The sequence below is a fragment of the Trachemys scripta genome, chromosome 1 (genome assembly GCF_013100865.1).
Source record: "Trachemys scripta elegans isolate TJP31775 chromosome 1, CAS_Tse_1.0, whole genome shotgun sequence".
Taxonomy (NCBI): domain Eukaryota; kingdom Metazoa; phylum Chordata; order Testudines; family Emydidae; genus Trachemys; species Trachemys scripta.
Genome location: NC_048298.1, coordinates 144441714 through 144463652, shown reverse-complemented (window position 1 = coordinate 144463652; position 21939 = coordinate 144441714). Strand labels below are relative to the sequence as shown.

Below are 21939 nucleotides of genomic sequence, written 5' to 3'. Positions count from 1 at the left end.
GGATTTTTTTTTTTAAAAGATCTGCTCTGGGAATTATTTAGGGGAGTTCTATGGCCTGTGATATACAAGAGGTCAGACTAGATATGGGGTTCTCAAACTGGGGGTCAGGACCCCTCAGGGGGTTGTGAGGTTATTATATGGAGGGGTCACGAGCTGTCAGCCTGCACCCCAAACCCCGCTTTGCCTCCAGCATTTATAATGGTGTTAAATATATAAAAAGGTGTTTTTAATTTATAAGGGGGGTTGCACTCAGAGACTTGCTATGTGAAAGGAGTCACCAGTACAAAAATTTGAGAACCACTGGACTAGATGATCACAATGGTCCCTTCTGGTCTTGGAATCTATGAATATACAGAGTCCCTGTAAATTATTGTCAGCCATTACACCAGGCTCTGTGCCTCTCACAAAGAAAGCTCAGGTTCAGTCACTAACTTCCTGGCTTGAGCCTTCCTTCAGCAACCAAGTCTGGCCAGCCACAGTCCTCAGACCATACCTTGCCTCTCAGCAAAGCTTCTAGTTCCTGACTGTCCCTACCTTCCTACACTCTTTCCTTTCCCAGCTTCCACTGTTGGAGTTCCCCCTTTTTAAAACCAAACCCAGAGCAAGCCAGAGCAAGTGTGGCTATCTGGCCTTTAACCCTCTCTAGCCCAGTATGGGATCTCAGCCTGTAGACAGCACAATTTCGTATAATCTCTAGTGTCCTTAAATTAACTGATTGAATCAACTGGTTGGTCACAAATATCCCACTCATAAAAATACTTAATGGTACTCCACTGTGGACTTGCAGCATAGACAGTGACAAAAATACAATGGGCTGTTTCAAATAAAGGAATATGTTGAATGACCTCCACCCCAGTCAATGAATCATCCAGGTCTCTCCCATCAATCATCTTGCTTGCTATTGTAAATGCATTTCTGATACTCTGCTCTTGGGGCTGTCTCAATTTGCTGATTTTGAGGGAAGAGATACAATGTTTATGATGCGCATGGACAGTTCTGTGGTGTGTTCAGCAGAACTGTCCATTGCAAGGGCAACTTTTGATGTCCATCTTCCATTTTTAAGCCAATCCACTAAAACAGCTACAGTCACCAGGCATTCCTGTTGCTTCTATTCAACATAGGTAGGTTGCAAACCTGGAAAAACATTGAGGACTTGAAGATTTTGCTATAACGAAAAGATCCCTCTCAACAGTTCCAGGCATGTTGCAACAGAACAAAACTGTGACCTGTTCTTTCACCCGTCACCCCTGTGGGAAGGAAGATCTTTAAAAGTCAGTGTCTCATTTCTGACTCTGCAGCAAAACAACCCAGACTGGTCACAAAGGGAAATTATTTTACCATAATCCTGTAAAAGGAGAGGCAAAATCTCAGTTATCCAGGTTTCAGGTGCACAGAGGTTGGCAGCTACTCTCTAAGTCCTATGAATTCTTTTTAAAATTCTGGATTTTGAGTAGCTATGGTAGGTTTTGGTCACTGTGAAACATAGCTTTCCCCTTGCTGCTGCAAGAGTGTCGATTTTCTGGATTATGAGGAAGCTTGCCCAGTGCCACTAAATAAACAGGCTGCTGCTGTTCCAGCATAAAAGCATCTGTTTTACTTCCATGACCATGGCCACTTGCAGTCTGATTGCACAGTGAGTCAAGTTCCCATCGGCAGAGATTTTGAAATACTTCTCCAGACCTCTCTGGCTTGCTCTTGGTGTTGTTTCAGTGCTGTTGGGGTCTGCAAAAATCGCCACATAGGTGTGTGATAGAAATCCCAAATTTACAGTAGCAGATACATTTCTGAATGAGAGAAGGGCTCTTGGCTCGTCAGTTAGCCTATGGTTACATTCCAATTTGAGCCAGAAGTCAGGTGACCCTTATAACTGACATTTTCTAGCTCTATGTGTACAAACACATAATACAACCACACAAAGAAGTACGTTTGCATTCATTGAAACCGATGATTAGAAACTGACCCTCACAGAGTAAGTGGTCATTATCTAAAAATTAAATTGTATTGGATCCCTCTGGAGAGAAGACAGTGATCTCCAGAGCTGACATCTCAGCTTTTTTCCCCCTTAATTTCTCCCCCAATTCATGCTCTTTTGGTTGCTTATTCATTTCCTGAACAGATGTTTTGGTTTCTTAATTATGACCCAAAGGCCTGTTGTCTGGGATGAGTAGGAACATGTCCTTTCATGCTGTTGCTCTTATAATGTTCAGCACATCTTTAGCATCCACCAGCTGAGGACCTCAAAGTGCTTTTCAAATGTGTATTAAGTAAGCTTAAAATCATTATTATCCCCATTTTCCAGAGACAGTAACTAAAGTTCAGAAAGTTTGTGATTTGTCCATGGTTACACAAGTCAGTAAGCAAAGCCAAGATTCTTGACACCCAGTTCTTTCCTTTAACCAATAGGCCACATTTCTTCCCCAGGGCCTATTTCTGTTATTTTATTTTGAGGGCCAAATTCTGTCCTCAGATATAGTCATGTACCTGTCATACAAGTTACTGAGAGCTCAGTACTTTTGTATTGCAGGCCAGAATATAACCCCAAGGATTTATCCTATAACACAGTAGCTGACCAGCTAATGCAGTGTGTATAGGGACAGGAAAGACTGCATAGCTGATATACTGAAGCACACTGATATCAAATATTCTGAGAACTGGGAAATGTCTCTCTCCAACAGAGCAGCATGGGGGCTGGATTATAAAGCAGGAGAGTACTTGATGTACTATTATTGGTATGAAAACTATTGTAATGGGGCTAACAAGAACTGATATTTACAACCATTATAATCTACCACAGAGAGAGATTTAACTGTCAGAGGAAAATCGGTCTTTATCCAGCATCGTTATTTGGGTAAGCAGTTAAAAAATAGCTGTGCTCTAACAAGGGCTTTTATGTATTGTAATCATTTATAGTGTAACTCACTATTCAAGGCCCTGCCCAGCACTGCTACAAATACAAGATACAGAGCTGTTAGCCCACATTACTTCCTATAGCTCTCTAGTTTTAAGCGTCTTCCTTGCTTATTGGATTTAGATCATGCATGTAGTTTTGCACTCTCCCTGAAAACTGACAAATACCCCTCATAGGATTCCCAGCTATTTATATTTGCTCTGCATGATAAAGTTACTGTATCCTGATGTATTAGAGGCTACCATGATACTGCAACATTTGTTTGTTCATGTTCCCTCCCTGCAGACTGCCTAAGACACTGTGAGGTGCCACTGAGCCTCCTAATCTAGTTGTAGTAGGTACTGATAGACTTTCTCAGCTATTGGAGACACCAAGATGCTCCCGAGGCACATCAGGTGCTAAGACACTTGTACCAATGACATGGCTGTGGCAGAAGGGCAAGCTGATGCTTCCGATATGCCATTATGATGTTTCCAATGAATAACTTTGTTAGTAACAGATCAGAGTGCGTGCACTGAATGATGCAGTCAACATAATGAATGAGATGGGTCATACAGGCTGCTCTGTGCCTTCATTCACACTCCATTCTGATTGCGATTACCATTATATAGATTTGTAGTGAATCCATCGATCTTGGTGATGGATCAATGTGCACGACAAATGCTGGGCAGTGAATGAGACTGGGCTCTTGCCAAACGTGATCACATAATTAAAGGCTGTGTTGTAACATAGTGGGTCTCACAGTGTGGTCCATGGAGTACTTGCTGCTGAAGTGCAGAGAGTGGCGTGGCGTGGCTCGGCTCGGCTCTTCTCCTGGTTGTCAGCTGCTAACTTTCACAAAGACAATGAAAAATACATCAAGTGCTTCCCTAATCCTACGTTTCAATGTCGACCATTGCTGTAGCTGCAACAGGGATGTTGTGTGATCCTGGACAGAAGGAAGGTATCAAAAACACAATCACTCTAGTAAGATGTGGTCTACAGTGTAATAACACTTGAAATGCATTGTAAGGAGAATTAAGATTACATGTGCTACAGTTAAACTCAGCATTTCCTGACTTTTGTGTTCTTAACCAGGCAACCTTAACATTCTTTTGATTTTTTTTTTAAATGGAATTTATTATAAAGAGATATCCACTGAGTAAACCGTAGGGATCATTTAGATTAAACTGGTGTTGGCTTTGTGGGTCATCCCCACCACCCACAAATACACCCTGAGTAGGTGATGTCTTCTTACTTTTAATAACATTATTTCTAGGCAGTAGTACTGGTATTTACAATACTCTCAGGTTTGTAAAGTGCTGCACAGAAAATACAAGCCAGGTCCCTGCCCCAAAGAGCTCACTATCTGTGCTGCCATAACATATATAGACAGTTTCATTAAACAGAGTCACAGTAGGTTTTATTTTTTAGACATAAGCTATTAAGAGTTGCAGTAAGTGTCCTAAATGTCACTGTGTTAGTGCTGCCTGCCTGTTTTGTCCAATTGACCAAAATTTACTTATAAAGTGAAACTTTACTATCATTTCCTGCGGGAGAGTCTCCTAAACTCCCTTCCAACAAACATTGCTTTCTAGAAGGGAGGATGATGACTTTGAGTTCACCTGGGGACTAGTCTTATGTCCTTGTAATAGTGGCAGGTGTTGGATGTCAGGAATTTGCTTCCAAAATGTAGGATTTCAAGGTAGCCAGAGTTCCAGGATTTTATCCCCAGCTCTGCCACTGATTCACTGTTTGCTCTTGGACAAGTCACTTTACCACTCAGTGCCTCAGTTTCCCCATTATTATAGAGAGATAGAGCTATTGAGCTACACTGGGTGAGAATAAGCAAAGTGCTCCGAAGATGCAGAGTGATACGTAAATGCTAGGTATTGTTAATAACATGCTCTATGTGCAGAACCAGTGCAGAGCCCCTGTACCCCAATGAGCTTGCTCTGGGGAGCACTGCAGAGTGCTGCTCTGTCTTCCTTCTATCTTTTGAAGTTTGTTTTTTCCTCTTGTCCACAAGTGATAGCCGAGGGGGAACTGTTATTATCAGGCTCCTCTAGAAAACCCTTTTCAGCAGAAACACAATAATCCCCGCCTCACTGCACAGGATTGCCCGGTAGGGCTGGATAGTGCAATGCTGGAATGGATATGGGCTTCTTAGCACCCGACAGAACACACCGGGAAAGGGTCAGGAACTCTGGATCCAGCTGGGCCATGCAAAGTGTAACAGGGACTATAGAGAAGCGATTCATTCTCCACCAAGAGGAGTATAATGGAGAATACAGAGAAGGGAGAACTGTCTGTCCATATCCTTAGTCACCAGCTAAATCATAAATAAAATCAATAAATCACAAACATAAATGTTTAAATCATTAAACAGAATAAATCACTGTACAGGCACCAGTGAATCACTCCTCCCAACACTTCACCCCCAAGAAGGTCAGAATTATGCCCATTTTACAGAATTAAAAGCTTGAGGCATTGCAAGTTGAAGTGACTTATCCAGCATCAGGGATGACACACAGTCCTGGGTTTAGACCCCCACCTATGCTCCTAGCTGCAGGAATGGGCACTGAACCCAGGACTTTCCCGCTCCTAAGACACAAGTCCTGTCTACTTGAGCTACACAGGAACATTCCTTTGCTACTACTAGTAGTATGGTTTTTTTTATCTTCCAGGGGTCTACAACCACTCAGGGAAGTAAGAGACACAAAAGTCACTGCAAGAGACTGTGGTAAAAACACCTTTCATTTAAACAATGTTTTGAACAAGCTAAGAGAAACAGAAACCAAGGAAAGTACAAATCAACCAAAGGTAAAGTACAAATCAAATTAACTAGACAAAATAAATGAATGATGCACCCTCTTAATGGGAGTCCTCTTCCCAAGTTGTTCCCAACCCCACAGACAGCCCAATATCTGAATCATGCCAAATGGTAGCAGCACATAAGGGACGGCATGGAGCACAAGTTCCCACACTGTAGTCTGTGAACCACTGGTGGCTGCAGAACACTTGCTGGTGGACCACAGACTGCTAGCTCTTCTCTTTTCCAGTCGCTAAATAGCCATGAAATAGTTTCTTAATGTTACTTTTCAATGTAAGCAAATGCTGTAGTTGCAACAGGGATGTGAAGTGACAACCTCTCTCTTAAAATGTTCTTCACACTGTGAAAGAGTTATAGAACCCTGGTATGAAGAATAAGGGATTGCCGGGGTTACTCGGTAGATATTCAAGTAACCAGAAATCACAATCTCTCTCTCTCACACACACACACACACACACACACACACACACACACACACACACACACACACCAGTGAATACAAGGGACTGTGATCTCAGCAAAAGGAACAATTAACACAGAGATCACCTGTTCACTAGTTGGGAGCAGGCACTTACCCTGCCTTTTGAGTTCCATGTGACAGTGGTCGCATACTTTGCTGCTGGCTCAGAGTACAGCAAGGAGACATATCCTTCCTAGGAGGACAGTCTTAGATTGCAAGCTCTTTGGAGCAGGGACTATTTCTGTCTATGTGTTTGTACAGTGCCCAGCACACAGACCCCATAATAATAAAAGGCTTTATATCTCTTCCTTTTCACTTGCAGCCAGCCTTGTCCATTGCACAGGATGGCATCCTAGACACCAACCCCTCCCACATGACAGGGCTATTGACCTTTTGTAACCCTGACCTTGGTCAGGTGACCGGGGCCCGGAAGTACAGTTCAGTCTCCAAGCAAGTCACACACTTGCTACACTGCGGTGGTGGTGGAATGCAGGCAGCTGCTGCTGCCGCCCCACTCTAGCTCCCCCTCCTGTGTGGAGCCACCAGCAAAGCGATGGAGAGCTGGGAGGGGAAGCAGGGCAGTAGCAGCCTCTCCTGGTCAGAGCTCAGAACTACGGCTACTTTTTCCAGGCCCAGCTGCTTAAGGCTCGGGGCTGTTTGCTCTATGCCAATAACGTTCCTTGTCTTGCCTGGTGTAAAATACCCACAAGACGCTCACAGACCTGCCAGTGCCTCTGAGGTGCCCCAACTGTACAGCACTAAGCAACTCCCTGGCAATTTGCCCCGAGTTCTGTGGGCACCCCCATATTTGCATATCCATGAGCATCCCCTGAGATCTGCTGAGCCTTGTAGCAGCATCCGCCTCAACTGAGGAACCGCCATGGTATGTTTGAGTCCTTCAGATGTGTGCCCTGCCTGCACTTGCAGGGAACGCTCAGCCAGAGGCCACTGCTTAGGTCTCTGCAGGCTGCACTTGTCCCTTAGGGGATCCCAGCTTTACAAGAGACAGCGCTGGAGTGACTTCCAGCTGGGCGAGCTGAGCTCCAAGCAGCCTGTCACAAAAATAATGGCTATAAATAAAACATCAGCAAAATTCTATTCTATGCACCAGGCTCCAGCATCTTCCCCTCAGTCCAAGAGATATGGTTCACCATGCAGAGCTCAGCTGGGGCTTGTCCACAGATTTGAATTAACTCTGCACCACACCCCTGTGGAAGCACTGCCAGGCCCTATGCATTAATGCCTGCTGGAGCTCCCAAGCAAATGGGGAGAGTGCATATTGCTATATCTTTTTCTCCTGTGTCCCCCAACCTCCTTAGGGTGCCTCCTATGCCAGGGGAGCTGGTGACCAGCCCCAGTGCTGGGGTGCACTGAGAGAAGTCTTTTGTTCCTTCCCCACCTTGTGCACCAGTATAGATGGCCCATGCTGTGTGATTACTTTGTGTCAGTAGGTTCCACCTATTCAATGCATTTAATCAGCAACAGAACTGCCACACTGGGCAGCCCCAAATACTTGCTTAGACAGCTATGGAAACAGCAGCTCGGGAATGAATACAGCTAGAGGAAACTGGTTTTCTTTAACTGTTAGAGGTGACAAGTGAAGGAAAACAAAATTGGGATGGTGTTCTTGTTTGTGTCTTTATTATGGACAAAGCAGGGCTGAAAGGTGGGATTTTTTTTTTCAGAAGATACATTTTTGATTGTTTTTACCTTAGAAATCCAGGCCTTGTCAAGCCTGGAAGATTCTATGGGTTCTCAGTGGTTCTCAGCCAGGGTCTGGAGCCCTCTGGGGGGGCTGCGAGCAGGTTTCAGGTGGGCTGCCAAGCAGGGCTAGCATTAGACTGGGGCCCAGGGTAGAAAGACATTGGACTGGAGCCAGCTGGGGCCTAGGGTAGAAAGCTGAAGCCCAACCACATAGGGCTGAAGTCCAGGGCCCTGAGCCCCGTCACCTAGGGCTGAAGCCGAAGCCTGAGTAATGTAGCTTCATGGGGGGGCCCTGTGGCATGGGGCCCCAGGCAGTTGACCTGGTTGCTACCCCCTAATGCCGGCCCTGGTTTTTATATGCAGAAAACCAGTTATTGTGGCATACGTGGGCCATGGAGTTTTTATAGTATCCTGGGGCGGCCTCATAAAGAAAAAGGTTGAGAACCCCAAGGCTAGAGCACTAGTAGAATTCTAACATTGCCAGAGAGTAATTGAAAGGGGATTTTTACTTACATTGTTTAAAACTGTTTCATTTTTGTTAATGCCTGTCTAACACAGACCTCCATTCAACCAAAATTTCAGCACCCCTCTCCTCCTATGTAAAGATGTGGCAGATCGCAATAACTATCTGAGGTTGTCTCCCCCAAGAAGTCTTCCAGCAAAAGCAGGGATACCAGATTTGATATTCCTGATATATCTAAGGTAAACATGAGCAGAAAATACTAAGAAACTCCAAACCTTTCTCACCTATTGTGTCCACCATAAAGAAGCACAAAAGGACACAAACCCAATTTTAAAAAATCGTCTGCAGTGCTGTCAAGCTTTTTCTGCTTTCCCCCTTCAGTTCTGCTCAGTATCTACCCGCTGCTGTATATTTAAACTGAGTGAAATGCAAAGTCAGATCTGGAGAAGTCAGCCTTGGATTTCATTAGCTTGCTCAGAGACAACAAAACAAAAATAGGAAGTCTAGTGTTTTCTGCCACCCCCAGATTCTTGCTGTGTTGAGAGACTAGCTCATTAAGGCTGAATGCCAAGGAGAAAATAATTCCACATTTCTTTTTTACAAATTCGAATTGAATGCAATGTTGGTGAAAGGTTCCACATTGACAGCTCTGGGGGACTGAAGGTCTCTGTTTGGCTGTGTGCTGTACAGAGCAGGAAGAGCATGGGTCAAAGCTATTCAAGTCTTCCCCATACACTGCTCCCCAGCTGTGCAAATCACCTCCGACCCAGAAGGAGCCCTCTAGGATGGGAGGGTAGTACAGTCAGCCTGGTCAATTCAATCCTTGACCTCCCTGCTCAGAGTGCTGACAAGAAGGCCAATTAGTGTGATGAGTTTGTATGTGATGTGGGCAGCTGTCCATAGCAACTAGACTAAAACCGCCAACTCATTTCAATAATACCACTAACCAGCTATCAGATGGTTGTGATTGTCAGTCACTCCTGACCTAGACTGGATCTGAATTAGCATCCTAGACAGGTAAAGGCTTTGGCCCAGATTCACAAAGGTACTTGGGCACCTAACTCCCATTAATTTCACTGGGAACTAGGCACTTAAGCAGCTTTGTGAATCTGGGCCTTTATATCCCATTCCCAGTTCTCTGAGCAACTCACTTCCCTCAGATGGTGCGTTCCTTCCATGCTGTTTAAAATACAACTTGTCTGGGGGGATGCCTCTGGAATAGGATGTCTTCATTTACATTTACACCAACGTGGGTTTCAGATCATCTTTGAAGTTCACGATGGGCTGAGGCCTGCCATAAAGCTTTGCCCAGTGGGCTAGGAACCCGCCAGGCTCTGGGTCTGTGTCAGTGGTGCAGCTGTCACTGGAGTCCCCAGGGCTGTGGAAGCAGATTTCACAGTGAGGCCTGTGGCAGCAGCTGAACGTCTCCTCCGAGCTGCTACTGGAGTCAGAGTCTGGATAAAGGCACAGGGAAGGCACAAGGGGTTGTTCCAGGTCCCTCCCAGCATCCCCCTGCTGCTGCTGGAGGCTGCGGGGACTGGAGGGATACAGCCGAGCACTGCAGTTCTTCACTTGGGCAGAGCCTTGGTGTTTGTTTGAAACTTGGCCGTTCCCTTCATGGCTTTGTTCGTCAGGCCAGTTCTTCCTATGCTTCAGCTGGAAGCTGCACATTTTGTCGATGACTGATGAGGAGGGTGATGGCTGATAGAGGAACCTTCCATCACTGGTGTCACCTGCTTTATCCAGAGATGTTTGTGTTAATCCATGACGGCTCCAAGTGCTCTGTCCGCTCTGTGTCCTGCTGACTGCTTTGTTTGTGAGACTCCACGCTTGTGGGGTCGTGGACGCAGGAAAGCAGGTGGAAGGTGGATGGACTGGGATTCTTCTTCTTCTTTGCCGTCTTGTCCTGTAAGGACTAAGGTAAGTGCAGATGCCTGTGTAACTCTCCCAGGGTCTCCAGGCTGCACTATTTTCATGTTCTGCATTGTGGCTGGGTTGCCTAGGCCCCCTGGGTGATGCCTGGGCACTAACTATGCCGCCAATGCTCAGCTCTTGCAAGATTTCCTGCAACTTTTCACTGACCTTTGAGGGCTGCTCTTTGGTTGCTGCTGAGCTCTCTGGTTGCTCTGCTCTCCCATCAACTGCTGAGAGATTCTGGCTCAATGGTATTGGTGGATTGTCGATACATTTCTTGTTGTTTGGAGGCCTCCATTGCTCTTGGACATCCTTAGAGCTGTATTTGGAGATGTCCATAGGGTTACAAAACAGTGCCTCATAGCAACTAAGATCTTCTGGTGAAGTGTTTTGGTGCTTTATATGTTTATGGTTCTGGGTGATACCAACACAAACTTGTTTGCCAACAGACACTGGACTGCACTGTGTATCTGGGAGACTGGGACAGTGCCAAGGGTTCTGCTCTTGACCAGGAGGAAAATTGTCTCCATGCAGCCCTTCAGCTTCCATGGCACAGCCACTGGACTCAACATGGCTACCTGTGTTCTGAGGCAAGATGGAGAAGGATGTGGAAGGAACAGCGAGGCCCATCAAATCATAGCTGCACTCTGCAGACATCAGCCTCATCAGCTTCTCCTTAGCATTGTTCACTTGCTCCTGGAGGCTTTCGATCACAGCATTTTTCTGTAACAAATAAAAAAATTAATAAATACATCAAATTTGGTGCAGAAAACAATGCTAATACTGCATTAAGGTTGAGGATTTAAAGGCAAACAGGTCAGGAAATCAGTCTGTTTTTCAGAGGAAATGCTAGAGTGGCAGTCTTTGGGCTTGTCTACTCTTGAAACGCTACAGCAGCACAATTGCAGTGCAGCCACTTACTACAGTGACGGGAGAGGTTCTCCCATTGGCCTAGGTAATCCACCTCCTTGAGAGGCGATAGCTAGGTCAACAGACGAATTCTTCCATTGACCTACTGCAGGTGCAGGAACTAGAGGTGCTGGGGGTGCTGCTGCACCCCCTGGCTTGAAGTGATTTCCATCATATCCAGCGTTTACAGTTTGGTTCAATGGCTCTCAGCTCCCCTACTATAAAAACTGTTCCAGCTCCCCTGCCTAGTGCTGACTATACCGTGGGTTAGGTTGACTTAACTACGATGCTCAGGGAGTGGATTTTTCACACCCCTGAGCGATGTAGCTGGAGCAACTTAATTTGTGAGTCTAGACCTGGTCTTTGAGCTGTCTATATAGAATAGATGAATGTCTTAGAGACAAAAAAGTGGGACATTAAGAAAATGCAGCAGGAAAAAAATTGCTCCACTGGGGCCTACTTACTGGAAAGCAAACCATTACACTGCAGTACAGAAATGGCACTTTTTTGTACAGATCGGAGAATCCAGATACAATCATTCAAAGTTCCATATAGAAGTGGGACAGCTCAGTGGTTTGAGCATTGGCCTGCTAAACCCAGGGTTGTGAGTTCAATCCTTGAGGGGGCCATTTAGGGAACTGGGGTAAAAAAAAAGTTTGGGGATTTGTCCTGCTTTGAGCAGGGGGTTAGACTAGATGATCTCCTGAGGTCCCTTCCAACCCTGATATTCTAGCTTCTAAAATTCCAGTCTTGCACAGTTCTACCCTATTAGCTTCTAGATTTTAAATAATTATAGTTTGAAATAGCAGAATCACATATCTTTAAAATGAAACATGAAGCATGTGCAACCTGTTCCTTTCCTAGCTGCACCTCAACATGTCCTTGAACATTTGCAAGATGTGGGTATTTGAGAGATTGCATATAGAAACATTTGCACCAATTACATTGGAACATAATGTTGTTCTAACAGCCAAAGCACTTCTGGTGGTATAATTTGAAGAAAGCTGAAAGGGAGTGGGAGCTGGAGACCTTTTGGGATAGGACGCATCCCCTCTAAATTAGATCTTTGTGTGAGCTCCAAAAAATCAGGCCAGTTTTCTGCCAGTTGCCCTAATTTATGCATCAGGTTTGATAAATCTGGGAAAAAGAGGTCAAATCATTTTAAAAAATTCCTTTCCATGTATTATTTCTTGAGGAAAGCTGATGCAATGGGAAATCTCCATTTTGATCGATTTGTGACAGAGGGTATTCTAACCTACAAATCCTTCAGCAGACAAAGCAGGAGGCGGGGAGAGAGTACAGCAGAGGGAGGACAACAGCTGCTGGCCACTGAGCCAGAGGGAGATCAATGGCTGGGACTGCTCTTTCCACTAGCACAAGCTGCTTGTGAGTGCAGATTACCTCAGTAAGCAGCCGTTGCATGGAGTTCTTCTCCCCTATCAGCTGGCAGATCTGCTCTTCACTGTACATGGAGTGGAAGCTCTTGCTGGGGCTGGAAAAATATTTTGCCATGTGGCTAATGGTTTGGTTCTGTTCTTCCTCAAAGGCTTTCCACTGCCTGAGCTGTTGAGTGCAAACATCCATTATATACACATGAAATATATATACACGTAGAGAGACAGACAGATAGATGCAGACAGAGACACACACACACACACACAAAGAGCAGGGAGAGACAAAGAGAGGGCGTGACACAGACATGCACAGAGACAGAGACAAAGGGGTAAATTCACACACGCGCGCCTTGATCCTCCCCTCACCCCCCACCCCCATCCCTGTGTAGCCTTTGGTTTTGGCTGCTTGTGTAGACAGTTAGATCCTGCCTATGCTACAGTCTTTAACTGTGTTGTAAACCAGGGCCCCTCTGAGTCAGAAATAGACAAAGATAATGTCTCACACACACTTTCTTAATCTTGAATCATGAATGATATGTTGAAAACCAATACCACTCAATATCAGCTTTTTTTTCCCTGGTGTCAGAATGAAAACCTAGTGCATTCAGGCTCCAGCTGTTCATCTATTTCAGATGAATGATGGAAGAGCAAAACTATTAGGAAAATCAAGCCAACAAAACAAAAGGTGAATTACAAAGCTTGAGCTAGATAAAAAGCTCAAGCTCTCAGATCAGCAACAGAACAACTGTGCATGCAGGAACTCTATGATAAATTGCATGGTGCAGCTCAATAGCTGGAAATCAGCTCCTCCTTCACTACTTGAAAATATATTATTATTTGAATAGCACCAACAGAATGCTAGGCACTTTACCGAGAGGATCTGCTCCCTGTTTCAAAGAGCTTACAGTCTAGCTAATCAGGACAATTCCACTGCAGCAACTGATTCCTGACACAGCTGATCTATCACAGAGCAACTTCCAGCCCTCCCTAGACAAAGTTATTGAGGACATGAGGTCCTGAAGAAGAAACAGGCACCTGACCTGACCTCACAATATCAGGAAGAAATAAAGGTGGGAATTATTCACAAATATTTGGGTATAAAATGTAATTACTTGTTATGCTTCAGTTTTCACATGAATTCTGCTACTGAGAGGAACATAAGAATTGCCAGCCCTAGTCCACTATCTTGTCTCCAACAATGGCAAGTACCAAGGATTTCACAGAATGGTGCAAGAAACCTTGTAATGGACAATTATGGAATAATTTGCTTATTGCAAACGTTTCTGCCTAACCCTTGTCAGCAGTTGGCTTTTGCCTTGCAGAATGAGGATTTATACATTTATGTATCACAGATAGCAACTGTGGATGTTTTCATTATCAATTTAAACGCCAATCCTTTTAAAATCCTCCTAAGTTCTTGGCCTCTGTGATAACTAGTGGCAGTGAGTTCCATGGGTTAATCATACAATGGGCTTTTTCTTTAAATGGGTTGTATTAATCCTGTATTATGAGAGTAAAGAGGAACACCTGATTTACCCTCTCTCTGCCCTTCATTATTTTATGTACTTCTGTTATGATATGGAATCTTAAACAGGTATTTTTAAAAAATTGCACTAGCTTTAAAAAAAAAATGTTTACATGCATATAGTGCTGGTGAAAGGCACTGGATCAACAGCCCTGGAGAGTGACTGCCTTTAACCAGAGAACATGAACTACCCAGGAAGCAACAGCAGGTCAATTTTCCTCTATTCCACCCGTATCCATGTGCCTCAGTCATAAACAAAAGATACCTTCCCTAGGAATGAAAGGGGAACTCAGTGGTCCATTCAGTGCTTTCCCCTTTGAGACTGCAAGCATCAGTTGTGATGGTATCTTTTGTGATGTGGTCTGTTGTCCACTAATTAATTTTTCATGGGCTATCAGAGATGACCTTTGGCACTACTAACCTAATCCAGATTAAAAGAGACACCCTAAAGTGATAGGCTCTGTAACCCCTTTAGTTAATTTTTCCCCTGTCCCGGGAATCTTGCTCCAATGATCTGGTCCCCACTCCACTGTCTTGATCAATTGCTTTCACAGCAACATATTCTCCTCCTCCTGTTCTTCCTCATCATTTGACCACCAGTGTCCTCATCAGAGCAGGTGGAAGGTAACAATGCAGCATGCACCATACTGAACTGACAGCCCAGGGAGACAGACTACCCAATCTGGGGAAGGAAGAGAGAGGAGCGAAGGCAGGGTTCACTCAGGTGATTTTATAGGGAGAACTGTCATCTAGTGGTAGAAGATGGAAACTGAACATCAAAAGTTCCAGGTTATATTCTGGCTCTGACATGAATTTGCTGTGTGGGCTCAGGCAAACTGCTGCCTCTCACTGTGCTTCCATTTCCCCATCTGTAGAATGGGGCTCACAGACCTCCCCAGGATTGTGAAGTTTAATTCATGTTGATGAAGCTCAGGAGTGAGGGCGCTAGAGGAGGGGAAAGCACTATCTGGGTGGATTCTTTAGGGAGTAGCAGATTTTAGTGTTTGAGACAGAAGGGCCTCAAGGTGGGGAACACAAAGTAAGGTAGCCAAAGTGCCTCACCATCTGGCTGAACAGAACAGAAGGGTATTTGTCACCTCTCTGTAGCTTCCATATTTCACTGAGGACAGAACTGGGCTTGGGGAGTGATGCAAGTACCAGATGGGAGGAATCATCATGCAGAGCAGGAATTAGCTGTGGGTAGGCAGAAAGAGCAGGAGGTTCTGTAGGTTAGGACTGAGGTGTTTTGGTGCAGCTGTGTGGGTCTCACAGACAGAGTAACAGGGGGGGCTGCAGGTCAAGATTGAGGGGTGCTGGCAAATGCACTCGTACAGACCCTCTCTTTCCTGGGCCTGGTTTAAGACAGTTCTATCTCTGTTCCTCCCTCCCTGGCTCATTCCCTTGAGCCCTCAACTCCTTAACCAATATAGAAACCAACCACCATCCATTTCTTCTTTTCTCTCTTCTTATAGCAACCTGCAGATTGTATCCATTAACACAGACAGACTGTGGCCTAGCACATCAGATTCCTCCTGAAATATACAGGAAGCCCTGTCAATAGCTTTTCTTAAAATAGCTCCCACTCCTCCCCCTCCCACACTGGAGAGCTGGGCTTTACTATCTGAGTGTGGAGAAGAGCAGAGGTCCCAGGGGACAGCAAAACCCACTGTCAGCCCAGGAAGCATCAGAGCCCAGTGAAGCTGCCTGCCTGCATTGCAGCACGCAGGCTCGCTCACTGACCTGCTTCTCTGGAAGAGGAACACTATGGCAGAGAGAGAGAGAAGGACAAGAGAGATGGAGTAGAGGCTGTAAGGTGCTCAGTACTATGGTGATGAGTGTGGTATAAGAACCTCAGCAGAACAGATTAGATTCACCAGCAGTAACCAATCCCGTTGTCCAAGTCCATGTGCACAACTGCCCGTTGATGGACCTTTGCACCCATGTATAGTGCTGGGCTCACTCTCTTGTATTATGACCTCTGATTCAAACACCAGTATTCCCTGCAGGGGTATCATATTGACCAAATCAGTGGCGGTTGGTAGTCACAAGTCTAGGGGTGGCTCCAAGGGCTGCCCCTCCCATCGCTGCTTGTCAAGGCAGAGGAGGGGAGAGCAGAGGACTAGTAGGGTGGGGAAAACTGCCAAATTCACCCCTTCCATGGCAGGAACAGCCCACAGCTACCAGAGAGCTAGAAAAACAACTAGTGTCTCCTTTGAAGTCTCTTGCCCATCTGCCTGCTCCTCTCCCACTCCACAAACTCCTCTGGTGGCTCCTAGAGCACCCTGGCTTTGCTATGGGAGCAATATGTGGGGAGGTGGTCACCTACCCAGGGGAGAAGCAGATGGCAGTGGCCACTTCTTTTACCAAACCCCATAAATAAGGGGCAGAGCCACAGAGAGGAAAGGGGGAGAGGAGAAGATTAGCAGAGACACCAGGGCCCTGTGGGAAGTGGAGGAGGGGTCAGAACACCAGGAACATGAGGGAAAGGAGGCACCATTAAGGACTGGGAGGAGACGCATAGCTACTGGATTCTTGGGGGTTGACCAGAAGGACAGAGCTGCTATGGACTTGGGGATTAAGTAGATGGTGGTGTGAGTTACCCTGGATATTTTGGGGGAGTGGCAGGAGGCATTGGAAGGAAAGTGATCTTGGGGATTCGTGGATGGAGGCCATGTGGTTACTGTGGTTGTCCAAACTCCCTGGAACCAGAGCTTCAAATCCCACAAGGTCTGGCTCAGTTCTTCAGTTTCTGAGCCACTTTGGTCCAAACAGGAGAATGCAGTGTCACTTTTTTGGGTGATATTTTAGTCACTATTTATCAACATTTAATTGAAATAGTATTCAAAAACCTGAAGTGCAAGGTTTAATTTACTGGAAAAAAATTGCAGACCTGAGGTCTGCAGACACCACAGATCCCCAGGAACGTAAGGACAGGGATAAACCCCAACTTCCTCCCCTAACCCCTTCTGGGGTGCTCGGCAAACACATTCCAGTCTGGTATGTCCTGTAAGGAAGGGATTCCTGCATTGTTTGCAGGGCTCAGATTTGGAAGGAAGCAGCAGTACAGCATACCACCTCCTTTCCCAAACCACCACTTTCTCTTCCAGATTCTTAGCTTTCAGTCAAGAAGGAACCAAGCCCAAGGAGTCTGGTATAAATGAGTGTAATATAAATGCTTAAAACCAGAGGCCCCAAAACTCATTTCACTCAAGCCACTGACTAGCAAACAGACTGGAAAGATTTTTTAGTTGATACCACCTTGGTTGGATTTGACCTGATGACCAGCAGTTAAAGATGAAAGGCTCCATATCACAACTCCAGCCTCTGAGCCAGCTGGAGCTTCCGCCCAGACTTTGTGTATTTGTATTGTTGTGCTATCCCAGAAGAAAAAGAGAGTGAGCATTTCAGAACACATTATCTACGTGTGCTCATATCTGAGGAGACCTATCAGGCCAGGCCTTTAGAACACAGTCTGTTTCATACCTGTGGAACAAAGATGAAGCAATTGATTGTGGTCGTACAGATGAAGATGCCTCCAGATGTAAAACCAAAGACCAGGTTGTGCCAAGTGTAGAAAAACCAGTTAACTAAAAAAACTGTCCCAGCAGCAAGGAAAATGAGGTTGACCCCAACAATGAGGATCAAGGACTGATTCACTGGTGGAGCACTGACATTATCTGTCAGACCAGCCAGGTACGTCCCATATATCAACAGGATGCTCTGGAATCAGAAAATAGGGATAAGGGGTTTGGTTTAGGAGAAGAGGTTTTACAGATTTCCAGAGTGAAGAAAATTACTGTATGTCACAGTCTTTCCCCCAACCCATACTGAGCCAATGAAGCTCAGATACATTCAGTGCAATTTTAATTAACACTCTTTGATCTATAATGCAGAAATTCAGTTTGATATGGTAGCTCGGCAGCAAATACTCAGCATGTTGCTGCAGGTCAGAATTGAGGTGCATAGGCAGAGCTGGATGGAGACAGGGGCAAGACTGGAATAATAGGGGGTGTTGCAGGTCAAGACTGAGAAGTATTAGTAGAATTGTGATGGGGGAGTCTAGGATTAGATTGACAGAGAGTGCTGCTGATCAGAACCAATAGTAAGAATTGTAAAGGAGCCCAAAATGGAACGGAGTCCTGGAAAAAGAACACCAAAGACTGACAGACAGAAACTCCTTAAAGGAAGAAAAAGAAACAGAAGAAATTAGTTCTACCATCAAAGAACGATGAGTCTAACTCCAAGAAAACAGAGCGGAGCCATCTGTAAATTGAAAAAAAAAAAGTGGCAAAAGAGGAAGAAACAGGAAATAGTGGACTGGAGAAAGAGCAGAAAATGGTGCATATTTTAAGGAGAGCTCTGGGAAACTATTGGCCTGTAAAGTACAATTATTTTCTCTTCTCTTCTGTAAAATTTCCTGAGTGTTGGTGGAAGGTGCTGAAGGGAGCACGCAGTCGGGGGCGGCGAGTTATATGGGACCGTGGTGCCCATGCTCCAGCAATATTCAGGGCATGGGGGCCTGGCTCCACCAATGTTTGGGGCCGGGTCTCTCCCCCGGTCCTGCCTGCCGCCCCCACACGCCTCCTCTGCGCGTCCCTGCCTGCACCCTGGGCAGCAGACTGCTGCCCCCTGCATCTCTGCGCTGGGCTCTGCTGGCTCCCGGCATCAACTGCCACTACAGGGTCCTAGTGCCCCCCAACCACTAGTGCCAGGGCAGGCTGACCCTGCCCCTGCCCCTCCACCTCGGACGGACGGACTGTTCCCTTTTGCAGTGGGACCCTCCACCAACACAGGGGGCTTCCCCGCCCACAGTCACCGCTCCTGCCCCACGCTGGGCAAGGGGCAGCCCCATCCCCCACCCCCAGTGAGGCTACAGTGAGGGGCAGCAGCAGAGGAGGAGGCACACATGTGATGGCAGCCCCCCCGGCATGGCACCCACCACAGGGGAGGTGAGGGGGCTTCCTGGACCTAAGAGGGGTCCTAGGAGCATGTGCAGTGACAGTGGTGTGAGGTGAGTGTGCTGCTGGCAGGGAGAGGGCTGGAGGGAGTCCTCCTCTCTGGCCTCAGCCTTGGGCAGCCTGCCTGCACCCCAAACTCCTCATCCCTGGCCCCACCCCACCCCAGAGCCCACACCCTCAGCCAGAGCTCTCACCCCCCACAGCCCAACCCTCTGCCCCAGCACTGAGCCCCTTCCTGCACTGTAAACCCCCTCATCCCCAGCCCCACCCCACAGCCCACACCCCCGCATCCCAACCCTCTGCCCAAGCCCCTGATCCCCAGCCCCACTCCAGAGCCCTCACATTTTTACATTATTTTAAAATATATATATATTGGCTTACAAGGCAGGTGTCGGGGGAGGGGCGGAACTTTGACCCGTTCTGGGCACCATCAAAAAATATACAAACCTGCCACCCCTGCACGCAGTCAATCGACACTCTGCCCACAGAACAGGAATAGTGACAGTGCAAACTGCCCCCTCACAATGCCCCCTCACAATGCCTTGTAATGAGCATGAGCCTGCCGGGAGGCTGGATGCTCATCAGCCTGGAGAGTCCATCTTTATGGGCAAGAAGGGAGTTCCGCTTCGAAGACCATGACTCCTGGTGGCCTCTCTGCTGGGATTGCCACTAGTTCAGTTCTGACGGTGCTTCTGTGGTGTTGATGTCTGTCTCACTAGGAACTGGACCGAGACTCAAATTCATTCATACACACTATCACAGTTTTCAGCCACAAGCTACCTGTGAACTCGTGACAAAAAGGTGAAAAGCTCTATAGCCAATTTCTAGTCCCCGAGCCAGAATAGGCAGCCATCTATGTCCCATTTAAAACTATGTAATTGTCCTGGCAACAATATCCAGGGGACAGATGAAGGTACCATCTTGTGGCAAACTGGGATGTTGCTCTAATGGAACAAGCACAGGACAGATTCAAAACTCCTGGGTTCTAGAAAGGGCTTTGCTACTGATTCTATGTGCAACCTTGGGAAAGTCACTCCATTTCTGTGCCAGTAAAATGGGGATAGAATACTGAACTGCCTCCCAAGGGGTTGAGAATGTTAATGCCCTTGAAGATAAGGAGTGACATATGTACACAAAGGGACTGATTCTGTTCTCACTTACATTGGTGTAAATCAGGCTTAATTCCAGGGAAGACAATGGAGCTACATGGGTGTGAAACCCTGCAGATGAGACCAGAGACAGGCTCAGTGAATTATTAAACATGGGCAGCTGGCATCAGGAAAGAGAATATTTTATTTTTAAAAGCAAGAACAGTAAGAGTTCATAGAGGCCAATGACTATAAAGATAATCCCTCTGGATTAGAGGAAAATTTAATACAGAACAGGAGCAAAGGAGCTGATGTAGATGATCAACACATATGATATCAAGGAGAGCAGCCAAGTAATTGCTTATATCTTGAGTATTTAAGGGACTTGCACATAGAAGCCAATCAGTCTGCCAATGGGGTTTTGGATCATAAATGCCTAAATCCCTTTTGAATATGAGATTAAGGCTATGTCTACTGCACTTCCATTGTTAAAACTTTTGTCGCTCAGGGGTGTGAAAAAAACCACCCCCCTGAACGACAGAAAGTGCCGGTGTGGCCAGCACTTTGTCAGCAGGAGCCACACTCCTGGTGATGAAGCTACTGCCCCTCGTTTGGGGTGGTTTTATTTTGTCACTGCGAGAGCTCTCTTCTGGTGACAAAGAGCAGCTACACTGCGCACCTTACAGTGGCGCGGCTGCAGCGGCTGAAGGCTAGACACTGCCTAAGACTCCTGGATACCGTGATCTAAATTCCTAAGCACCTCAGCAATGTCTAAATACTTTTTTAAATCTGGCCCTTGGATGCCTTAGTTTTCCCCACCTGTAAAATGGGGTTAATGTATATTCGTAAAACCCTTTGAGGTCTACAAATGAAAAGTGCTATGTAAGAACTAAAATCTTGTCTACACAGGGAAATTTACCACTGTAATTATATTGCTATGTCAGTACTACTCCCTGCGTGGCACTCTTATTCTACAATAGGAATGGCCACACAGGAAGTCAAACCTGTATAACTACAGCAGTATAATTAAACTGGTATAATTATGTTAGTAAATTTCCCCATGTAGACAAAACCTAAATGGTTATTATTAATACTGTTCTGTGGCACAGACTCAGGGTCCCCTACCCCAGCTGTGCAGTTTGTCTATGGGTTCATGGAAGTAGTGAGTTTTAAGGAGAGATCTGAATGAGGTGAGAGATGTTGTTTTGCAAACAAAGAGAGAGAGATGGTTCCAAGCATAACGGGTAGCAAGGAAAAAAGCATGAAGATGAGACTGAGAGAAAGATACAAAGGGGACTTTTGTGAGGGAGTCTTGGCAGGGGAGATGGGTAACAGCGAAAGAGAACACAGAAGCAGAATTGAATGGGAATGGGAAGAACCTTCAAGATGAGCACGAGAACCTTGAATTTGAAGGTGAGAGGCAGCCAGGGAAGGGAGTAAAATGGCCAGAGTATTAGGGGAGGAAGAGAATTTTAGCAGCAGCAGCATTTTGTAGCTAGACTGGAGGGAGGTGAGATGAGATGCAGGCATGAATAGAGAGGTTACATACCTTAAACCCTAAAATGAGAATGAGCCAAAGTTCGGAGTAGAGAGACGCGCAGAACTGCATCCTACCCACCGAACAGGTCATGCCCTTGTCCGTCACCTGGGAGGCAGTCAGAACACAGAAATGAAGGCTCCTGCTCCAGCCCATAGGGATGGACAAACAGACAAGTGGATACATGGTTTAGGGGGTGTCTAAGCACAAATTTCAAAGTGGAAACGTGAAAGCTGGTCTAACGACTGGGAAAGTGCTATTGAGAGC

At 46.1% G+C, this 21939-nt stretch overlaps 1 protein-coding gene across 4 annotated transcripts in view; it reads right to left on the bottom strand.

Moving 5' to 3' along the window:
• Positions 1–8207: 8207 nt before the first annotated feature.
• Positions 8208–21939, bottom strand: part of GPR156 (G protein-coupled receptor 156) — a 48833-nt gene continuing 35101 nt past the window's right edge. For all 4 annotated transcript variants that reach the window (XM_034788570.1, XM_034788578.1, XM_034788587.1 and 1 more), the window contains 4 exons: positions 21685–21780; positions 17573–17809; positions 12572–12733; positions 8208–10984 (listed from right to left, as the gene is read on the bottom strand). In XM_034788570.1, coding sequence (XP_034644461.1) covers positions 9587–10984; positions 12572–12733; positions 17573–17809; positions 21685–21780 — 1893 coding nt within the window. In that variant the 3' untranslated portion in view covers positions 8208–9586. The remainder of the gene's footprint in view (positions 10985–12571; positions 12734–17572; positions 17810–21684; positions 21781–21939) is intronic.